The sequence below is a fragment of the Psittacula echo genome (genome assembly GCF_963264785.1).
Source record: "Psittacula echo genome assembly, chromosome: 6".
NCBI lineage: Eukaryota > Metazoa > Chordata > Aves > Psittaciformes > Psittacidae > Psittacula > Psittacula echo.
In genome coordinates, this window is record NC_137743.1 from 75513322 (window position 1) to 75536228 (window position 22907).

General features: G+C 38.6%; 1 protein-coding gene across 1 annotated transcript in view; it reads left to right on the forward strand.

The window, feature by feature from the left end:
- HECW2 (HECT, C2 and WW domain containing E3 ubiquitin protein ligase 2) overlaps positions 1 to 22907 on the forward strand; it is a gene marked incomplete at both ends in the record, with an annotated part of 103306 nt that overhangs the window by 36362 nt on the left and 44037 nt on the right. The window contains 7 exons of the mRNA XM_080621880.1: positions 5854 to 5948; positions 9778 to 9853; positions 11696 to 11865; positions 14319 to 14461; positions 17834 to 17934; positions 19521 to 20861; positions 22032 to 22127. Of these exons, the coding sequence (XP_080478006.1) occupies positions 5854 to 5948; positions 9778 to 9853; positions 11696 to 11865; positions 14319 to 14461; positions 17834 to 17934; positions 19521 to 20861; positions 22032 to 22127 (2022 nt within the window). The remainder of the gene's footprint in view (positions 1 to 5853; positions 5949 to 9777; positions 9854 to 11695; positions 11866 to 14318; positions 14462 to 17833; positions 17935 to 19520; positions 20862 to 22031; positions 22128 to 22907) is intronic.

The following is a 22907-nucleotide window of genomic DNA, read 5'->3' on the forward strand; positions in this document are numbered from 1 at the left end:
ACAAGAAACACCTTAATCTACTCTACATATAGGGTAATGTCTTTGCTGTTATTTATGATATTTTATATAATAGTCATTATTGTAAATAGAAGAAAAATATATTGATTTGCATATATTTTCTTTACCAATGCCATGGTTTTATGTCTTGAGCAGTAATCCATAGTGGCAGCTGTTGAGATTCATCTAGAGACTGCCAGTCTTGTCACATCAATCACTGTGGCTAAATTACCTCTGGTGCCACAGTGTGATGCTTGGATGCAGTGACTGTGTAGATGCTGTCAGTTTTGTACTTAAACTCTTGGACTAGTAGCATGAGTAGACTGAGAGGTATTCAGAAAATGTGGTAAGATACAAGTTTGATTACACTGGAATTATGTGACAAGTGAGGTTTTGTGTGGAGTTCTCCATATTCAGTCTCGTGTAACTTTTGCAAAAATAGCGTATTGAGACTGAAAGGGCCCTACTTTGTAGCTAGCAGAGTGCACTTTCAGTTCCCTTTTTTGTTAAAGAAGGTAATAGATGTTGAAGGAAAAAAGATACAAGTTTAATGATTGAACTTAATGGTACTTCTAACTTCTAAGGGCTGCCCTAGCACTGAGTTTTTGTTACTAGAGATATGAGCACAGTTTGGTATTTATAGTGGTTTTTACCAAAATGGACAATGTTAGTGGATGTTCTGTCAACATAATTCATTACTTGTATTCAGTCTTTATGTATTTTGACCATTTAAATTAAACTTTATAAAGGTCATGGTTTTCTCATATGGGATTGTTCTGAGCCTGGAACACTTGTCTGTGTAGCACCCTGCAACCAGTGCCTTTTCAGTGGTCTGTCTGGGGACCCATGGTTATTGTCCCTACCCTATTTATAAACACATTCACTGAGTTAGAAATACTTCTTATTATTCTTCTGCTATTTATATCTGTTGTCTCATAGCAGCTGTTTTTGGGTATCACAGATAACTGAAACAGGATCAGGGTTGTATTTTTTACATTTGTGACAAGCCTTGTTGACTTCCTTAACCATATAATACCCCCGGTGTTTTGTTTTAAAGGTTAGATTATAATTAAATGCTTTGCCAAACTGGAATATAATAGGCAATGCTCGTGATTGTAAGTAGGAATGTCTCAGAGCAACAGCAAAGTGAGTGAGGCTGGCATGGATAGGTAGGCTTCGTTATCTGAACAACCATTTGTCCAAGTAGTTTCCTTTGAAGCAGGTTAGATGAAAAGAGACCATTGAGACATAAACATTTTCTCTTATTGATTCTAGTATATCTAAAAAGCTTTCTGTAAGTCTGCTTAAGTCCCTTTCTAAGTGTTTGTTGGTTGGATTTTTTTTTTCTTTATCATTACTTCTGTAAAATAAACTTTATGATATACCTGCTGTGAGAGATGGCAAGTACCTGGAGGCAGCCAGCTTTTGCACTTGTGTTCTGCTGCTGTGATTGCTGCTTCCCAGTAGGAAGTAATCAAAAAGGTACATGGCTAAAGTGATGCAGAGAATAGAACGCTAAATGCCTCAACAAAAAGGGTTCACCAAACTGTCGTGCTAAGGGAAAGAAATTGAGCTGGCAGGACATGCAGAGCAGTTCTAAATTCATGAAGTTGTTTATGAGGTGTTCTGGTTGAGCTGGGAAAAATTAGGGTTTAGCCCGCTGCCTTTTCCCTGGATCGCATCTCCCTTTGTAGCTTCGTAAAGCCTGAATGTGAATAAATAAATTTGTTCTAGAGATAGAGTTTTCTTAAATACATTTACAGAACAAGCTGTCCTACTTTTTCAGATGAGTTTGTGATGTCAGGATTTTCCTCATTATATGTTGAAGGGCATATGGTTATGTCTGCAGGGTGCCATAGATTCAGCCCAAGTATCTTCTGGTGTCTAGCTGCACTGTCCAGGAAGTATTAACTGCTGTGAGGTTTCCATGCAGTTATCTGGGTGCGCTGTTTATCTCCGCGGATTGTTGTAACCCAGCTAGGATGTGATTTGTGTTTTGGAGGTGTGTCTGCCCATCCCTTCTCAATGGAGTGTGTAGTGGTTACACCTCTTAATACCGGCTGGGATATATCTGAAGCAACTGTTCTTACAGCAAACAGTTTGTTTTCCTGAATTATCAGTCTCCTGGAGAGAAAACAATCTGATAGAATTATGTTCACCTGTTTCTGTGTTCCAAGTTTATGTATTCTGAGTATCTTTTTATCCTAAAGCATTTTTTTTGTGGGTAAAGTTAAAGTATTAAAGACAGTGAAAAGGTTGTTAAAGCAGGAGACTTCAGGGAATTTGTGATGCTTTAAAAGGAAGCTATTATTTGGTGTAAGCTGATCTCTTTATTATGGAAGAGGCAAGAGTGTATGGTCCATAGAGGGAAGTACAATGCTATAATTTCATGCAGGAGTTCTTTTGAAATTCAAATGTCAGTGTTTGAGTCCCAGAAACCTTTGTTAATTCCAACATTTTTATGTAATGGACGTGAGCTATAAAACTATGGTTATAAAATGATAACAGCTATTGTCTTTTAAAGAAGGGTATTATGGTTTTACAGAGTGTTAAGATGAATTAACATATATATTACTTTTTATAGGGCTGTGTGATAAAGAATCATGGATACCCCAATCTAATTTTTGTCTTATTTTTAAATGAAGAAGGAGTTTCCTGTGGTCTTGTATGATGTCTGGCAGAATGTCAATGACAATGGGGCATGTGGGTTATCAAGAACACAGAGCTAGGTGCAGTCATTCTTTTTGCCCTATGAATGAAAATACTTTTTGTTCTGAAATGTCATATTTGAATGAGACAGCAGATAGTCTTGTGGTCAGGTAGAGATGTCTTTCCCTTGGTGATTTTACTGCTATTAACATTTTCATCACAGATCACATACAAATCTAATTAACTTGTTGAGGGAAGAAGTAGGAAAGAAAAAAGAGAAGTGCAAGATTTTTCTAAGGGAAACACATGGTAACCGCAGTTCTGCCATTCCTTTGTGTAGTGCTATATAAAGCCCAAACTAAATCAGTGATGCTTCTTTGGGAAGGGGAGAAAAAGTCTCCAATTTATAAGGGCTCTGCTTTTCCTAATTATTTTTAGCAGTTAGTCCTGAAGGCTCTTTTTTAAATTATGTGGTTTGTTTAGTTTGTAAGAAAGGGATCATCAGATCTATTTCTTGAATCAAACATTGTTTCTTTTCTATTGCCAGCCACATCCTGGTATTGAAAAATACTGTATGCTCATGGAAGTCATTGAGAGAAAGAAATCTGAGGATGCAAAGCTCATAGCATTGAATTTCAGCTGTTAGGGGAATGTATATGTCAATGTAGTGAGAATATATAACGAACTTCTGTCCACCATCATGTTATGGACTGTCTGTGGATAGAAGCAGCTGATAACCTTTCCATTGCTAAGTTCCTTTCAGAATTGATGAACTGAGAGAAGATAGTCAATGACAACAGCCTGAATAAGTAGGAGCTCCAGAAAGTCTCTGGAAAATAAAGTTTGGGTCACAATAAAGCTGAGCAGTGTAGGTGGAAAGTAGTAGTCTTGGTGGAATAGTTCATTGGCTTCCCATGGTCTCATGTAGTCACAGTATGTTCACAGTGTGATTAAGAAATACTCAAGACTTGAGTCCTGGTTACTTGATATGTGCATTTTACAATGTGGATAATCCACCACTTGGTATAAGTCTTGCCAACTTCCACGAGTGCTGAAACTCCAATTTTACATGAGCTAGAAATTGGTTTTGTTTTCATTTGGATATAAGCATTGTTGGTAGGTCAGAAGAATTGCTCAGTTTAGGAAGAACCTGCAGGTCCTGACGTGCAGTTTTTAGGTCTGGTGAACCTTTGTAGGTGATTAGAAAACCTGTCTGGATTTTCAGTTTTGCTCTAAAGCTTATGGTAAATAGAGCATGTTTTGGCTGTGCGTGTAAACTCAGCTGTGAGGAGGAGGAAGTGGGATCAGCAGCTCCTCCACCTCATAAATCCCTGGAGGCACTGTCAGCCAGACACTTTCCTTTGAAGAGTAGTTCTGAGGTGCCTCTTCTTTGTTCTGGGAGGAAGATAGTAAGTAAATGTTGTTCTGTAACTTCAGAAAAATTTAAAACAAATAAATAAGCAATCCTTTCTGGCTGAGCAGGCTTGCAGGATGGTCTTCTGATCCTTCTGAGTAGGAATAAGTGGGTATTTTGTCTTGCAGTGATGAAATGCCTTAGCCCTCAAGGAACCATGCTGTATATGTCTCAAAACCTTATACAAAACGTTGCACTTTCATACTTCAGGACTACCAACATATTGTTAAACTAAGTCAGAGGAATTGAGCTGCCAAGACTTCCGTGCACAGCCTGTGGTCCCTCTGAACTGGCTGCTGCAATTTCTTCCCGCCTCTGGCCATTTCTGTCTGCCTGTGGCCGTTTCTGTACCCAGAGGTAAACCCTCATCAAACTTACACAGAGGAGTTATTCCAATGGAGAAGGAAAACAGAGACGTTGTTCCAGATAGGGAAAATCCCACAGGATCAAGGGCAGCCATAATTATAGCTGTTCTGCTGGTTGGAAGAATGCAGAGGAACAACAGTGGAGGTCAAGCTTTGGTTAAACATAGTACTCCTTTGTCTACAGTAAATGCAGTTTAGCAAACAAAACTTTATTCAGTGGGACCAGAAACATGGTGCAACATTTGCCTTTCCTGTGTTCCAGTATAAAGTGCTTCAAGCTTCCTTCAGATGTGTGTTATGCAACTTCTTCCAGAGTCTGACAAGAATCATCCTAGTATAAAAATGTCTCGTTAAGCCTTTTCATTAACTGGTTATATTGAAATAGTAGCAGAAATACAAGCTGCAGAATTAGGTAAGTTACTTTTTGGTCTGTTAAATAGCAGAAGGACCCAACACACTAAGAGGACATAAGTAGCTGCTCTCATCTTAATTTCCTCTTGAAGTATTTCTGAAGATGGAGCACCAAATGATGCATTCTGATTGTATAGAATGAGCTGTCAGGAGTACATTGATCAGCATATTAATAGCTTTCCACCACAGTCAACCATACCTGCATGTCCAAACTTTAAGAGCTTGAGTTTTATAGTATTTTATCTCATCCTCAAATTGTGTATGTTTATTCTCTTATTTTACCAGGATCAGGATATTTTTGTTTTGGCATACTGAAAATATAAAGGTTTGTAAGGTCACACCAAAAGGGGAATATTAACAGTTAGGATCTGCAGGAGTTAATAAAACCTGCAGAACTTTTAAACATTTTCGTCAGTGTTTTGAAATCCACTTCTGTGTGTACAGCTTTCTTTTTCATTCGATTAAATAATTTAAGAATAAAACATATGTAATTACTTTCTTATTTTATTAATCACATTAACTCTCTTGCATTGAAATGGACTTGTCTTCAGTGACTAATACTGTTCTCATTTCCTTCTCTCTGGATCCATATAAAACATGCAAAAGTGGCTTTGTCTCAACAGTGGCTTGTGAATACCTTTCTTACGCAATAGTGACCATGGGCATCTCACTGCAACAACTGGGAAAAAATGAGCTGTTGATGTTTTTTACTTACTGAGTAGAAATCTAGGTAAAGTTAAGAATTAAAAGCAGGATTTACCAGCTCTTTAGCTGAAAACCTGTTTAAGACTCCCTTTGAGACACGTTTCCAATTTTCTACAGGTTGAGAGAAAATCTATTTCAGTTACAGTTACTATATGCTTTGAAAGTGAAGACCTATCAAATCAACTTCCCAAACTCAGACTACGTGAACAGAAGTGAACTGTGACTCCCCGTGTGCCCATATTCCTTTCATTGTCTCTCTTTTGCCTGGGATCAGTCATGAAAGTTTTAATGTGATTTTTGTTTTGTTTTCAGCTGAAATAAAGATCTGCTTTAAATATTACCATGGTGTTAGTGGAGCCCTCCGAGCTACTACTCCATGTATCACTGTGAAAAACCCTGCTGTGATGGTAAGGTTAGCCTATTAGTTCACTGTATTTGTATGAAATGATAATATTAACTGTCAGACAAACCAATCAGTGTAAGTCTTGTCGTTCTACCAGTGGCTGCAAGTTTTTTGCAAAAAATTATATTGCTGGATAAAAATCACCAAATTTGGGAAATTATTTTCATGGTTTTGTATTGTTTGTGATAAAATAATAGTAAAAAGTCACTGAGCTTAACTGATGTGTTTTATGCTAAGAACTTGATTTTGCTTGGTTTCAGTTTTGAGGCTTAGTATGCTAGAATTTAACACTGTACTAGAGATGTTTTTCACAAACTGAGTTACTGAGACAGCAACTGTTAGTATAAAACTGAGACTGGACAAAACTCTGCTCTTGCAAAAATCATTAATTTATTTCAGTGTTCATATACCATTAAGATGTAACAATTCTCTGACTTTAAGAATAGTTGTTGTCTTACTATGGTTTTATTGTAAGACTTGTTCTTTTGAAACGCTAGAAGTTTTAGAGGAGGTTTTTTTTCTTTAGGCCTTTAAATAGATAGTGGAAGAAGAACCTTCCAGACTTCTATCCAGGTGCTTTTGGTGGCAGTAATCTATCTAACAGGCTAGCTCTACAGTTGACATAAAGTTTCACTGTGCATTTGATTCAGTGATATAGCTGACAAATACTTAAGATCGCATCTGTCACGATGCTGTCCTGATGACTGCAATATTGAAGATACTGTATAGCACAAGTTATTCAGACTGTAGAGCTTTTATTCTGCTCCTGTGCTTTTTCAGCATTGTATATTATATACAAGTGTATCCTATGGCTCTGTGATACTGTATGTGCTATACTAGGTTTTATATCTCATTATACCAAATGTTTTTTTTTATCTTAGAATGACAGACCTAGGTGATAGCGTCATTTAATTGACACCTGTAGCTATCAATAATAGCATTTTGCAGCAGCGGTATGAACTTTTGATGTTTTACAGAAGAAAGTATGTAGCAGTTAATGAGCTTGACAGCCACTGTCTTTGATATCAATTTATAAACTAAAGACAAAATGGTAGCCTGATTTTGAAAAGAGGGGAAAAAACCTATCTCAAAATAACTCTTAGAATGGTCTACATGCTGCACTATATTATTACTGAGAAGCAGACTGGTGATACTGGGTCAGAGAACATTGAACTTGAGTGTTTTCTTGACCTTGTCATACTAGCCACCCATGTTTGTGAGATTCATTGCACAAAAGGACATCTGAACTTCTGTCTTTAAATATGCATTCATTTACTTGGTAGCTACCTGAAGATCTGTCTTTCAGAGTCTTTGGTCAGTCTTGACAGATATTTAGATTTCTTTCCTTTGAAAGGTAACAGAGGATCCTGGGTATTGGACAGAATTTATACACCTGCTAGAAGGTGTAATTTGATATAAATGTTTTATTTGCACTAACAGTGTAGGCTTCCAGTAATAGTGTTAGTTTCCCTGGTTAGATTGTCATAAGACAGCTTAGGTGAGACTTCCTCAAAATATCATGATGGGTTAGTTACGCATAACTTAAATGTTAATACCTCACACCGTTTTCATGGTTTTGGTGTTGAGCTTGAGCAGTGTGCAGTAGCAAATACTTTGTTTTCTTGGCACTCGTTGTATCTGTTGTTACAGGAATGCTGTTTGTGAAAGTGGTAAGAGAGTCATGGCATGCCCACTCCCTTTTCTTTAAGCTGCAGTAAATTACCTGCTTATCTGAGTCATGATTCTACGTTTTCACTTTACATGGTTTGCTGCGAGACATGGTTTGGGTTTTCCTCATACTGATGGCATATCACACCAGGCATTTTAGTCCATCTTATTTTTGAATAAGCAGCTAACTAGCATGCTGTTGTGCTCATTTGAACCAGTGAAAATACAAAGCCTGATGTAGCATTCAGAAGCACTGTGTTACACCAGATGAGAGAGCCTTTGTAGTGCAAAAACAGGAGCAGGAATGCTGGGGTGGCATTTTGTGCTTGGCACAGAAAAGCTGAAATTGCTATTCAGACCATAATGGAACAGGAAAAGGTTATAAAGCGAAACCAGGGATATTCCAGGGAATACTGTTACAGTTCATTTTGTTATAGCTGAGTTGTGGGCAAATCCTATTTTTTATAAAATTGAAGTAATGATTAGCAACATAAGCAATATTATTCAGAGTCATTGGTGTAGCAGAAAAATAGGTATAGAATGAGGAGGGCCTTTTTGTTGATGAAAAATGTTTTTAACAAGAAAACAATGCATGTTAAAATGAACCCAAAAGAGTAACTGGGATACATAGTGTTCCTCTGGCCTTGCCTGGGCAGTGTCACCATCCCAGGGTGGTGTGCTCCTTGCTGCTTCCAGGGAATCTATCTGTAGATGAGGGCACACTGATCCAGTTGGAATTAACCTGTTGCTTTTGATGCCCTCATGATTTTACTACCAGCTGTCACTGCTTATGCGTTCATATAAAGTCATAGTGTGATGGTATCATTCTGGATGGGAAAGGGATAGTTTTGAGCACTCTGGTGATAAATGTCCTGCCCTGAGAACAGGGATGTGTCATGAAGCCAGCAGTGAGGGAAGAAAATGGGCTGGTTGGAGAGCAGTGGTGCTTGCTGGCATGGTATGTTCCCTCACAAGGCTGTTGAGGCCCATGGGGACATCAGACATCAATGCCATTGCTGGTTCTTCGTTGTTTTTTTGACTGTTACATATGAAGTATTTAAGCTTTGCAATGGGAGAATTTCCATGTGTTTGCTAATTCTGATGAAATTCCAAAGAGCTTGTGATCATCATGGGCAGTATTTGAAAGCTAATGATCTTAAATAGCTTAAAGCAACATGAATAGGAATAGGTACATTTTTGGTTAATGCAAAGTGGGTTCCTCACAGCTACCACGGCTCCAGAATCATTTGTCAATCTGGTAACTTCAAACATCTCTTCAGCAGCTCAACACTGCTTTACATACTTCACCTACACATAGGTGAATGAGTTTTTATTCAGCTTATTTTTGTTTATGGATCAATGGATCAGATGACTTCCTGTTCTGTCACTAATATTAATGCCCAGTCCTGTGTTTGAATGGAGGCTTTTCATCGGGCTGTATCAGCTCTTCTGCCTGGATGTGCAGTGCCTACCTGGAGAACAGTTTGACTTTCAAGGCAGCTCCATCGATGTGCATCCAGCTGAATAATACATCATGAGGACATCTCTGTCTTGAAAGATAAATTCTTCTGCTAGTTGAAAGAGATAGACATACCTAAGACATTAGCACATGAGAAACTTCATTCTGAAGTGTAGTGCTTTACCTAACAAGAGATTTCGGCAGAAACAAAACCTGAAAATCTATGAAGCATTATCTTTTAGACCACATTCACATTTAGATATCTGATGCACATTTCTGTTTTTTCTTAGTCTCTCTTTGATCTCTTTGCTTTTTTTGTTGCCCAATAAATTGTCTATTTGTGGAAAGTGACAAAGGTTAACAAGTGTTGTCACTAGCCAGCTCAGTGCTTTGGTACATATTACCAATCCGCAATGTTGATCTTACTTTATGAAAGGGAAACCTGTGAGAAAATACAGTCTCCTTTTCTCTGATTAATAGTGTCTGCACATGTACTAGCCTATACATGTTCAGTTTGGAATATTAAATAGTAGGTATTTTCCTAGAAACAAATGCTTTAGCTCTGCCTGTCTGTGGTAATAGGCAGTAGTTGGTCAGATTCTTCCCCTGCATTCTATTTTACCATTGCATGATCATCCTCAAGCAAATACAAAGCGGATGAAAACTTTTGTGGTACATTTAATTCTTTTTCTTTCCCCCTCTTCAGATGGGAGTAGAAGGCACGGATGAAGGTGCTTCTGGAGCCCAGCACTCTAGGAAGTTAGTCAGCTTTACTCTATCAGGTAAAAGCCAACGCTACTCCATGGTTTACAAGTTATTGTTAGAAAAAAATAAATAATAGAAGTATTGCTGTTTTAAATAACATCAAAGGTGGAAGGAACCCTTTCCTTCATTAGCCTCTGCAGGAGCACACTCTAGTGGCTTGAAATATGTCATTTCCTTAGAACATCTGTTTGTTGGAAACAAGCCAGAATCGTGAATCTTCAAGAGTGAAAGAAATGGATTCGATGGATCCCAGCATAAAAAATTGGGAGAAATTTCCCGTTTGCACAAGGGACGGTTCTCTCAGATTGAAGAAGCGAAAACGTAGCTTCCAAAGAAAATGAAAGCTGGTTCCGTCATGTTGAAGGAGTAAAAAAAGCAATGGCTGCAACTAGTGGTTTAGAAAAGAGAAAGATCTTTACTTGTAACAGCTAAACTGTCACTACAGCAAAGTAGCTGTAGGGGTACAGTCTACCAGCTTCACTTGTTTCAATTAGCACTTTATTCCACGGAAAGTCTTGTGTGAGACTGAAGCAGATTCAGCTTGAGCATAGACACTGAAAGAAATTGCTTGTGAATCTTGAAGAGCTGACAGTGGAAACATTTAGAGATTGTAGAGGTAGAACAGAACAAAACCCTGCTTCTTGAAATGGTCTTCCAGCAATTAACTAGGATAGAGCTGATAGGTTGTATAGACTCATATAGAGTACCATAAAAATAATCGGTTTGTGCATTCTGAAAAACTCGTTACGTTTAACAGGAAGGTTTGACTCACCCCCAGGAATCCCCTAAGTTTGAAAGGCGTATTGAGTGGTAGGTCTGGAACTTATTTCCCAGGACATTTTTTGGTTGCTCATTTGCACGTGCAAAGTTGTTGCCTTTAAAGGCAATTGTCCTGTTATTGTTTTGAACATATGGTAGGATTTTGGGATTTTTTTTACTTACTGAAGCCACAGGCATGGCATTTCATTTTAGTGCAGTGAATTTTGCCACATGTATAGACTGCTCATCTAAGTATGTATGTTCCAGTTGCGTTAAAGTCATGAAGACTGCATGCAGCATATTGGAATATCGAATGGAAAAAGACACAAAACCCTTGTGCTTCAACACACCTAAACAGAGGAATATTTTACAGTTGAGTTTAAAGTCTAACATTAAATAAAAATACCGCTTTCTTTTTGTTCTTGTTGAAACTTGCACTATCATTAAAGTCCATAGGCATGAGAATATGCACCTGAGGAAGTTGTTATTTATTGTTATAAGTTATAAGGGCTCTAGTACTAAGGTTTCCCTAGGAAGAAAGAAGCATTTTCAGAAACTTTGCCTCCTTTTATGTGATATAAGTTATCTTCTTCTAAAGAACCAAAGCAACCTTCATAATAAGTATTTGAAGTTCTGTTTATCAATGTTTCAATTTTGGGAAGGTATGACTTCACTACATTACTTCCATACAGTTTTTATCTTAGCCCCTTACCCTTAGCCAGAAAGAGAGCAAGTACTGTGTGATGGGGTTTTGTGGTGTTTGGGTTTGAAGAGTGGAAATACTTTAAATGCTAAGAAAAGCATTTGTAGGTGAGCTACAAGTTCATGCTTTTTGTTTAACAAATTACTAACTGGCAGTTAAAATATAAATGAGGATGTTGATACCTTTTTCCCTATACTCTCTTGGGAAAACATTGGACTTCCTGCTTTAATTGCCTTCTGTACAGTGGATCCAATTAACATATGAGTAGAGTTTTACGTCTCTCTAGTAGTTTATGGTGAGTTGATTTCCTGGGTAGTATTTTTAGGACAGCACTACTTTGTGAACTAGCTTTAATTTACTCAGTTCCTTTTTCCTTCCTTCTTGTTTTGCTTTACAGATATTAGAGCAGCCGGACTTAAAAAAGGCATGTTCTTCAACCCTGATCCCTATCTAAAGATGTCCATTCAGCCAGGCAAGAAAAGTACATTTCCTACATTTGCTCATCATGGCCAGGAGCGAAGGTCGACTATCATCAGTAACACAACTAATCCTATTTGGCACAGAGAGGTAATATGTCCCATTTGAGAGCTGTCTGCCTGCTGATGCGATGTACCAGGCTTGTATGGCTTGTATTTTCCTCTTTATGCATTAGTGGTTACTCTCTGAAGGCTGTGAGCTTATTTTGAAGCTAGTTATTTAAAATGACACAGAAATTGTAGTCATTTTAGGAACCCCGTTGTTGGATAGAAACAGCTATCATCTGCATATTTAAGCTGTGTATTGAAGCTGCACTGCTGTGAGGTTTTCATTCCCTTCTCTGCTAACAAGAGTTGAACTCACTCAACAGCCCTGTACATTTCTTGCAATTGCAAAAATAAATTAATTAAAATGGATTATATGTTGCTAGAAGACTATTTCGGAAAAGGCGCAATAAGTAAGCATTTATGCCCAGTGATTGCAACCAATTGTTCATTTGGAAATGATATTCTCATTGTGCATAGCAGGTGGCAAGCTTTCAGTTTTGTCAGGCAGAGGGGATGCTCTTTGTTGTCACCTCTATTTCCAGTGCTGGAGGAAGGAAAGCCCAAGGAGACATTACAGCACCGCTCAAGGAAGAAAAAGAAAGGCAGTTTGGCAGAAGCCATTTTTCCAGATGTGTTTATATTGTGTACGATTTGCAGGTCTCAGAGAAGGAACTCAGTCCCACAACTGTCTTTGAGCACAGAAGAGCCAGGCTGTGCCTTTGGAGATAAATGTTTATGTGGTAAACAAGGTGCAAGAACTCGTACAAGTCCCTAACCCTTTCAGAACGGACAAGCAGCGTTCTTGGTCTGAGCCTGTTTTCCAATGAGCAGATGCCTGTGCTGTGATGAATGTTAATGTGTTGTTTAGAAAGACTGGAAAACTGAGTGGGCCGGCATTAGCACTGCTTTGGGGTATTTGGTTGTGCAAAAGACTGTAGATGTAGGGAAGTCTTAAAATCTTCAGAAAATCAGAGTTCTAATCTCTAAATTAATTTTTCATCTTTCTCTCTGTCCATCCATCTATCCAGTAGATGGGAAGAAAACCTACTCTTGTTCTTCCCCATTTTTCTCCTCCAGTTCTCCTTGGTTTTGGAGCTTATAAGAAAAGTGATAATGCTCACTGGTGCACACATTGTATCAGTTTGCTTTAGCTGCTGTTATCTTCCCTGTAGCAATGCTCTGACAACAGCAGCTTAGGATCTCATTACATACGCTGCCCTAGTGGTGCAGAATCGATCTTCTTTTACATCTGCTCCTTTCTGCAAAATAATTTCCAGTTTTATAGCAAACTGAGAGTGACAAATTTTTGAGTTCTGTTTATCACAGGAATCCAGCTCCAGCAGTAGCCCAGCAAGAGGAAGTGTTCTTATTCCTGACCCAATTTAATTGCTGGTTTGAATATATTCACCTGATGTCGACAGCTGAACTGAAGAGTTAATCCTTCTTTTGTTCCTTGTTCAGTCCATCTTCAGCTATCTAGCCATCTGTGTATTAGGCATTGTACTCAGGTTGGCATTTGCTCAGAAGTCTTATAGATGGCAGATAGTAAAAGGATAACCAGATGACCTTGCCTTTTCTAAGTAGGTTATATTATACTATATCTTAAAATCTAAAGGAAAAATAAAGATCTTTTTTTCCTAAGCTCTCTTTCTTAAGGGAATTTGTTGCCACATTGTGTGTATTTGTGTGTGTCTGCCTGCTCAGATATTTGCCCTGTCCCACTTTTGAATTTTTCAGCTGTCTTCAGGCAATCTTGACAGAGCAGCAGAGATCTCGAAGTTGCAGTATTCATAAACTGCCCTGAAAATTGATCTAGGCTGAAAAGTGATAGTATTCCCTTGTAGGGAAAAGTAGAAGAATGATCTTAACCAGATATCAGGAAATCTTTTCTCAATCAGCATCATGTTTAAAGGCCACAAGTTCAGAAAAAGTTTCTGTTGGAGCTCGCTGAGATGATGTGTGAACTTTGAGGCAAAAGTCTATAGAAAATTATCCTCCTTTAGTTACAGTGCCCCTGAAAATAATGTATACACATTGTCCATTAAACTTCCTATCATGCATACAAAAAACTTAATGTAGAGTGTGGTGCTGGATGGCAAGTTCACTAAGCACAGCCTAGACTGAGATACTTTCCTCCAGCTTTGACCTGGCTACACTCCTACACCTGAGAGAGTACAGCAAGGATTCCATCTCAAGCACTAGGATGCATTGCTTTCTCCTTTCTTTTGTAGACCAGGAAAGCACTTTTATCCAGTGCAGTTTCTTACTGAGCAATTATTTTCAAGGAATGGTGAAAGGATCTGGGTTTCCTGGGTGGCTGGTTGCATATGCAAAAAAATACGGTGCTTAATAAATTATGCTGACATTATTTGGACTATGGAAACTGCTGTCATCAGTCATTGCTTTTGGAATTCACTGCATGCTAGTACTGATGATGTACATACTTTATGAATAGAGGTGTATTGATATGGTGTCAAATATGTTCTTTCCTTCCAGAAATATTCTTTTGTTGCACTTCTAACAGATGTCCTGGAAATTGAGGTTAAAGACAAATTTGCCAAGAGTCGTCCAATCATCAAGCGCTTTCTTGGGAAATTAACCATACCAGTTCAGAGACTATTGGAGAGGCATGCAATTGGGTAAATGCATACATGCTTAACTCTATCTGCCATTGATAAGGGAGACTCAGCATCCCTTTTGACTTGACCAGCAAATTTCTACCCTGTCTATAGTATAAAATTTAGTAGGAATTTTAATAACATCATTGCCTGCCTGGAGAATGTGTTTCTAACCCTGTTCTGAATGTAGGTGCCCATGTTTGTGTATATATGTGCCTATAATTTCTTCTCAGCTTGATTTCTTTACACGGAAAATGTTAACCTCACAAAAATGTTACCTTCTGGCTAGCTAGCCAAGAAGCAAGGCATTATCACAATACTACATGATAGTGTGCAAATTTTTTAGAGGAAGCAGATTTCATTGTCTCACTTCTAATACAGTTCAGGTATTTTTAATTGTCAGTTTAATAATCAGAGATTTAATGTCTGTTCAGCTAATTGGCTAGAGCTGTAAGGCTCTGACCGCTTATTTTTCACAGTGTGGTGGAACTACATAATTAAAATTGCCATTTGCTATGAATAATGCACTGATGGGACTCAAAATTCACCTGTTGAGCTATTAAAGGAAAATCCATTCATTATTTGATAGGTGACTGTTCTGGTATAAAGGTGCAGCTCACTTAGAAACTTCTGAGATGTTTTATACTTTATGATAGTTACTGGAGGGGACATAGCATAGTCAAGTGGATGATCCAGCAAAGCTTTCATACAACCATATGTACTGAGAAGAGCCTAAGACTTGGCACTGTGATACATTGCAGGTGTGAAGCAAATGGCTGAAGGTCTGCAAGAGACACAGTGGTGTATGCAGAAATGTAATTTCACATTTAAGACAGAGCAGTAATTGTAGAGTATATTATTTTGCTAACATCTTTTTACGTTTATATGCCTTATTTGACAAATTAGAAAAAAATAATTCCTTGAAAGTCAATGGGGGGAATTGAATTTTTTAAGTGTTTTGTATAGGATCTAACTCAAAGACTGCTGAAGTTAACATGTCTCCATTAACTTTATAAGGCCGCTGGATGAGACCCATGAGGAATGGTACTAAAATAAAGTGCGTATATTCTTCCCTGAAATTTAAGGGCATGGCAGTATCATCAAGCTTTTGCACAAAAAGTAGGATATAAATGCCTGGCCTCCTTTTTTCCCATCAAAGTAACAAGTTGTGTAAATGGAGAAAATCAAATTCAATTTGAAAACAGTTTTCAGCTTTAAGTTTCCAAAGTGGTGGTTACACTGGTAAGTAAAGTAAGAACAAAATTCTGAGTAGCTTAAAATTTTGATGATGTCTCCTGATACAGAAATTATTAGATACAGAAATTATTAAACAAAAAAACAGCCTGCCCATTTGATTTGTAGTGGTATCCAAGAGGAGTTCAGGTGTATGTACAATCCAACCTTTGTAAGAAATGCTTCATCTTTGAGTTTCAACAAATTGTGATGAGCTGAGCAAGCAGCTTTTTCTATTAAATTTGCACACTGCTATACACTCAAAAATAACACCATGATACAGACTGGTTTCAAACCTAGTTCAGGGTTTCTGTGCTAAACCCCCAAATGCTTTTTCTGCTCTGGGATTCCCAGTGCTGTGAAGTCTGGAAATTGCCCATTTGCTGTGTTCATCAGTTCTTGTCTATATTTTTTTGAAACCAGTACTCTGGAAGACATTCCATATTTCCTTCTCCATACTTCAGTTCTGTATATTTGATATATCAAACCTTATTGGGAAAGGAAGGGCTGTGTAACAATTATGTAGTAAGAATATAGGTAAGTAAGCAGTTTGGGTTTGCTATTCTGCTCTTAAAACTGCCATTAAATCAGTTTTGCCTGTTCATTTGTAATTTATTTGTCCATTTTCAGTTTTTGCATGCCAGTCATTTCTCAGGGCTCCTTTTCCTAGACATTGTAGATAGCCAAGATTCCACCAGGAGTTTTGAAAAGTAAAGGAGTGATTTATATGGATATGAAGTAAAAATGTACCAAGGGTACATTCAACTGCTAATTGTCTTGTAGTCTGGTTTTGTTCAAGCAAGTAATCATCTTCAGTTTCTTCTTCATTTTGGTAATCAGGGACAGCTGAATTCCTCTACTGGTTAGCATGTGAACGTGAAATATTGCGTGAGCAAAGTCATGTACTCTGTATGTGTAACTTGTCTCTCCCTCTATTAGTGATCAGTATTAATGAATGACATGGCGAAGTCCAGAACCAGCCACTTTTAGACAGACTGAACTAAAATTCTGCCCCATTTTCAGCTGTTGTCATAGCTCACAAGTTTGTGTAATGAAATGGCAAGTGGCTTTAGATTTCATAGAAAAGATGATGAATGAGCCTGAGAATCATCTAGTATTGATTCAACTGAATACGGAGCAGACATTACTCATGTTGTGGCTTTCTCTAATCTTGAATGGCTTAGAGTAATATAAACCTTATGTAAAACTTAGAAACTTCTAATGGTAATCTTCTGAGGATACCTTTGAGTCTAGCTGAAGAATTGTACTTGGAGTACAGAGCGATGAATCTGTGACAGATCCTGGAGACACTACTACAGTAATTTAACATACTGCAGCCTGTATAGCAACATGGGGAGGCTACTTTGCCGTACGTTGTCCATTCAGGACTCTTTTTGCTAAAGCTAATGCAAACTGCTGCAGCTCATTTCAGTAATGACCTTGCATTTATTTGAATCTGTCACTCATACTGCAGTAAGGGTGCTCCCAGTGAAGGAGAGGTGCTTATACCAATATAGATTTATCTGCATAAATAACAGTAATTTCCTGTGGAGGTCCTCAGTAACTCCCTCCTGTCCCTTCAGCTGTGCTAGCTGTGCTGAGGGAGGCTGGTGCTGTGAATTCTGGCTATGCCTAATAAGAATGCGTAGCCTAGGATCTAATCCTGAGTCTCAAGCTGATACAAGTGCTTAGTCAAGTCTGAATCCCACAGAATTCAGTAACTCTTAAGAACCTATTTGAAGTTAAATCCAAGCAGTAGAAGCGTTTCTAAATAGGAATGCAGAAGTGCTTTATTTAATGAAAATTAAAATGTGAAAAAACTCTCTGGGAATTTTGTATATAGTAAAATACCACAAGGGGGCAGGAGGTTTTAGTAATTGGAAGATTTGTTAGTTATAAAACATTTTGGGTTGGGGGAAAGAAGAGGTTAGGGGAAAGGGATCCTTTGCACTTTGATTTCTTTAGGACTTAGGAAGATATCTTTTTTTCTATACAAGTGCTTTTCCATACAATTCCATACAATGGCTGATTTCAACACTGTAATAGAAATTACTTGCTATCATGCCGACCCTTAGCTGATAAAAGCCTGTGACACAAAATACTAGAAAAAGAAAACTAGTTAAAAAAACCCTCAACAACCCAATATCTTTGTTTTTGCAGAGACCAAGTTGTCAGCTATAACCTTGGCAGAAGGCTCCCAGCTGATCATGTAAGTGGGTATCTCCAGTTCAAGGTGGAAATCACATCTTCTGTTCATGAAGGTGAGAATTTGTCAATGATCTGGATCTCCAAATAGCTGTATGGAGAGAATTTCTGTGTGTTTCTATTTATAGGATTTTCTGTGATAATATACTTTCTTATTTGTGTACGGTCCTCTATTATAGATTTTTCTATTGGGATTCAAAGTTTAGATACGTCAGTGTCTGCTTTGGAAATGGTAGTTCCAAAACTACATGTATCATACTGTTTTCCTATTTTGTTAGATAGATTTTAAATGAATCTGCTTATGATTCTCATTCAGTTGGACAGATTGGGTAATCTAGTTCATTGCTTCTCTTCACTCTGCAACATCCTTGTTCTGTAACACCTTTGGATGAGATAAGCAGTTGCAAGTAAGATTCCACCTGAGCTCTCCTCTGCTACTCTACATGCAGATCAGTCTGTTCTGTCCCACTTTCACAGGATTCTGTCCTGCTTAGAACCAAGAATATCTGTTACAGTTCTAAAAATACATGCTTCTGTTAGGCAATTCTTTTATTTCCCTTTTTTCCTGTTCTGAAGGCAACTAGCAGAACATGGCTGGTACAGTTACATGTTTATAACATCATATGTGTCTATTTACATGTTTGCGTTCTCAGATTCTCCTTCGTTAGGCTTGGTATAATCTCTTTGGTAGTGAGATACTGCTCTTTTAATTTGATAGAACTTTCTTGTCTTTTTTGTAGCCATGTAGTCGCATATCTCATTAATATTTTTGCTTTGTCACCATTAAGAAGTGCTTCTGTCTTCAGTCCTGTTTGTTGCCAGGCACCCCAGTTCACCAACTTCATGTTAGGTTTCTTGCAGGTGTGTTCAGACACTTACAGCTTCATTTTTCAACTCTGTGCCTGTTTAATTTCCATGTGGGGAGATACTGTCTTGTCTCTCAAATGAGATGGCTTATTTTTATTTCTCTTTTATATGTATTCCCATAGCATAGCTAGTATCTCATGAACTTTACTTAAGTAGATTCCCATTCTTTGCAGTTCATATAAATTAACTCCAAATAAATGTTGTGTTAAGAATTTGGTACTTGAATACAATTTGTGATTCCTCATGTGATCTCAGATGCTGTTTTGCATGCCTCTAAGGGTGTAATGACAGCTGATGTTAGTGACTGGCTTAGTGTAAATCCTACTTTTGGATACGAGAGGTATGCTGTAGAAAACTGATTCCTTGGTGGTGAGGCTGGTTTTACTGATAGGTTGGCAAGGTGTTTGGTAGTGCTCCGTCTTTCGAAAGCAAAATGGTAGCAATTTAAATTCATGTTTCATATCCCTTAAATTTTCCATATTCTACAAAATAATAAAGACTTATACAGTGAAAATTCTGTAACTGCTGTTATAATGCTGTAGATGCTTCTGTTGTATTATATTATAATGCGTATAATATAATTGTATATTATAATACATATAATATAATTGTATATTATAATACAATTAAATTGTATTTTCTTCCCTTAGTTATCTGATTGAAATAAGCAAACATCTGGAAAGATGTGTATTTTTATACCACTTCTGTGATGCAAAGTAGAATGAATTGTCTGTTGCTGGATTGTGCTTCACATTCGGCCTTTGTGTCTCTGCAGATGCTTCACCAGAAACAGTTGGCACTTTGCTGGGAGTAAACTCTGTAAATGGAGACTTGGGGAGCCCCTCCGATGATGAGGACATGCCACCAGGACATCACGATACATCCACAGTGTGTTCCAACGGTCCAGTCCTTGAGGATTCTTCTGGAGAAGCAATCCTGAGACACCCTTTAAGGACTAGTAGAACTTTGGAAACAGACCAAGATGAGTTGACCTCCAGTGCTTCAAGATCGTCACCTACCAGAGGTCGCCAGGACTCACTAAATGACTATCTGGATGCAATAGAACACAATAATCATCCCAGACCTGGGACATCTGCCTGTGGTGAGCGTCCACGTGGAGCATCCCCAAAACTGAGGAGTAGCTTCCCTACTGACACAAGACTTAATGCTATGCTTCACATTGACTCAGATGAAGAAGAGCATGAGTTACATCAAGACCTGGGTTTTCCATCTTCCTTGGAAGATGATGGTGGTTTAGTAATGCTTAATGGTGCTACAAGAAATGTTGAAAGAAATGGTTTAAGTTACTTATCAGATCAGGTAACGCAAGGGCCTGCAGAGAATGAAAACGTTTCAACCTCTGAAGCTCCTTTGCCATCAGCTGATGACCAGCGTGAGGCTCTCCCAGAGCTTCCACCGTCACAGTTAGCAGGAGGTGAAAGCCTGCAAGGTTCTCAAGGTGAAGCACCAGCAGACCAGGCTGGCAGTGAGTTGTGTACTGCTCAGGAGGCAGAGCAGCCTCCTAGCAGTGTAGACGCAGGAGCTGCTGATGCTGCTGCTGGGAGCAGAAGGGGCATTAGTGAAACGGAATCCACTGATCAGGGGTCTGAACCTTCCCAGATATCATCAGAAACTGAGCAGAGTGACCCTGCTCGCACGGAAAGCGTCAGTGAGGCTAGTACCCGGCCAGAAGGGGAGAGTGACGTGGAAGGGGCAGACAGCTCTTGCAATGAAAGCACGACTGTGCGACGTTCTTCAGTGGAAATGCGGTGTTCTTCGTTTGAAAATGCCAGGTTTCCTGAGACTGCAGCCTTTTCTTCTCAGGAAGAGGAAGAGGGAGCTTGTGCCGCCGATGCAGCTAGAACTGAGCCAGGTGCTGAAGCACAGGGCTCTGCAAGTACTTCTGGTTCTCTACCTGTGGTAGAGTTACCTCAGGAGGAAGGACAGGCAGCTGAGGCAAGTGAATTACAAGACCAAGAGGAAGCAGAAGAAATCTGGCAAAGAAGAAGAAGCCTGCAGGCGGCAGCTGCCAACAGCCAGTCTCAGGATGAAGAAACTGAAGGAGCCCAAGCAGCTTGTGAGGGTGCCACAGCACAGGTTGAAGGAGCTACTGGAGGTAACTACTGCAGGAGGCACTTTCTGAAGTGACCTTTCTGCAGCTAGTAAAAATGATTAAAAAATGAACATCTGAAAAAGAAACATCTTTATTTCTCGATTTAATTATCTTTCAACCTTTGGGTTTATTTCTGTTTGGTTTCGTTTTGTTCTGTATTTTCCTTTGAGATTTATTCCCCTCTTCAAGAGACTCTTGGAGGTTTTGCTTTAACAAAAAATCAGACCTGAAATATCCAAGACCAAGTTTATTTTGAAATTGGATATATTGTAATTCCTCTGAGAGTAGTGGGAAGGAGGATGAAGAGGAGGAAAGAACTCCACAGTATTACCCTGCTTGCAAATCAGAATGGTAACGAGAGGGGACAAAATTCCAAAAACTGTGCAAACTGGAATTAATATGTGGGCCTTTTCATTCACATGTTTATATATTAGCGTTAAAACATAAGGGTAATCAAAAGAAAGGTGGAGGGTTTTATGTCTCACTGAAAATCACTGAAAGTGGATATATGACCCTAACAGATTGCTTCCAAGCACCTTTCACAATGGGCTATTCAATTTCTTCAGGGATTATAATGGGTCCAATCAATTGGGTTTTTGAATGCATCTTTTCCATAATATTTCAAAAGCTTGGGGATCTATTAATTCCTTTTCTTCATAAGCAGCTCTTTGATTTGGAAAGAATAATTCTGGTATTTGTTTCAAATACTGTCAAAACTTCTTTTTTTTACAGCATTTTCTAGACATTTGGGACTCAGGGGTCAGGCTGCACCATGTTTTTGCAGATCAGTGTGGCTGCAGCAGGGAAGGTCAATGGACAGTTTCACCTCCCACCCTTACAGCAAGGGCCAGGTCAAGCTTTGTCCTTGTACCATGCTGGAATATGGCAAGGGAACACAGTGTTGTTTCTGTGCCCTGACTTCTGCTGGTCACAGGTGGACATGGGACATCACAAGAGGTGATATTTTCAGGATCAGGACTGCACTACATCCCAGAGAAATCACTTATTAGAACTGTAGGCATAACTTATTTGCCTCCCAAAATATATGACTGTTAGATATATCCTAAATACAGTAGTCCTGAAAAGGCTTTAGCTTGCCTTGTTCACTTTAGAGGCAACTGTAGGACTTCCCTACATTGACTGGGAAAATAATTGTGGGCATTTTGATTCCAGGTGCTCAAGCCAATGGCCATCAGCCCTTGAGGTCGCTGCCTTCAGTACGTCAGGATGTTAGCCGCTACCAGAGAGTGGATGAGGCTCTACCACCAAGTGAGGTTCTTCATACTTTAATTGGGGGATAAGCTGCCTGAATCTCATTACTGAGATCTAATTACCTTTCTTTTCTAAATGTGAGAACTGAGAATGATCAACTGAGAAGTCCTAAGTGATGATTAAGTCTAGTGTTGTTATTGTAAAAGGCATTGTGCTTAGTCTGCAAACTATCAGGATGTGTTTTCATAATTATATCTGGTGTATATAGACTTGCTAGGTGATATTTGTGGAGAAGAAGGAAGGTATCGCGCTGCCTTTTCAGTATGCAACGCACATAGGTAGGGAGGTGAGGTGATATGCTATGTGGGACACTTGTATGGAAAGATGTCAAGCACTCTGAAATCTCTGAATACTTCTTGTATGATGGTGATTTACAGAAAAATATACAACATCACTGCAGATTATGTGAAAGGTGTCTGTGGTTTCAGTGCATTTTTTTGAGGCAGTGTAAAGGCTTCCTGAATTAAGCAAGCATTACTTTAAAACAAAACAAAAGAAAAAGAAAAAAATTATGTTCAGACCCACTGAAATCTGTGGCAAAGCTCTATTACTTTAAAGGCGTCAGGAATTCATCTATTTAGTGTAAAATTAATAGATCCTTATGTCACAGCATGGAATGGAACTGTTTGCTCTGTAATTGGAGAGCGTTAGATTACTGGAAAGAGACTGATTGCAGAACCCAGATATAACTGTGTATTGGAAAGCCAGAATGATGAGAAGATTTTGCTTGCTGCTGCTTCTGTTACAATAAGTGCATATGATGAATGAGTCCTCCAT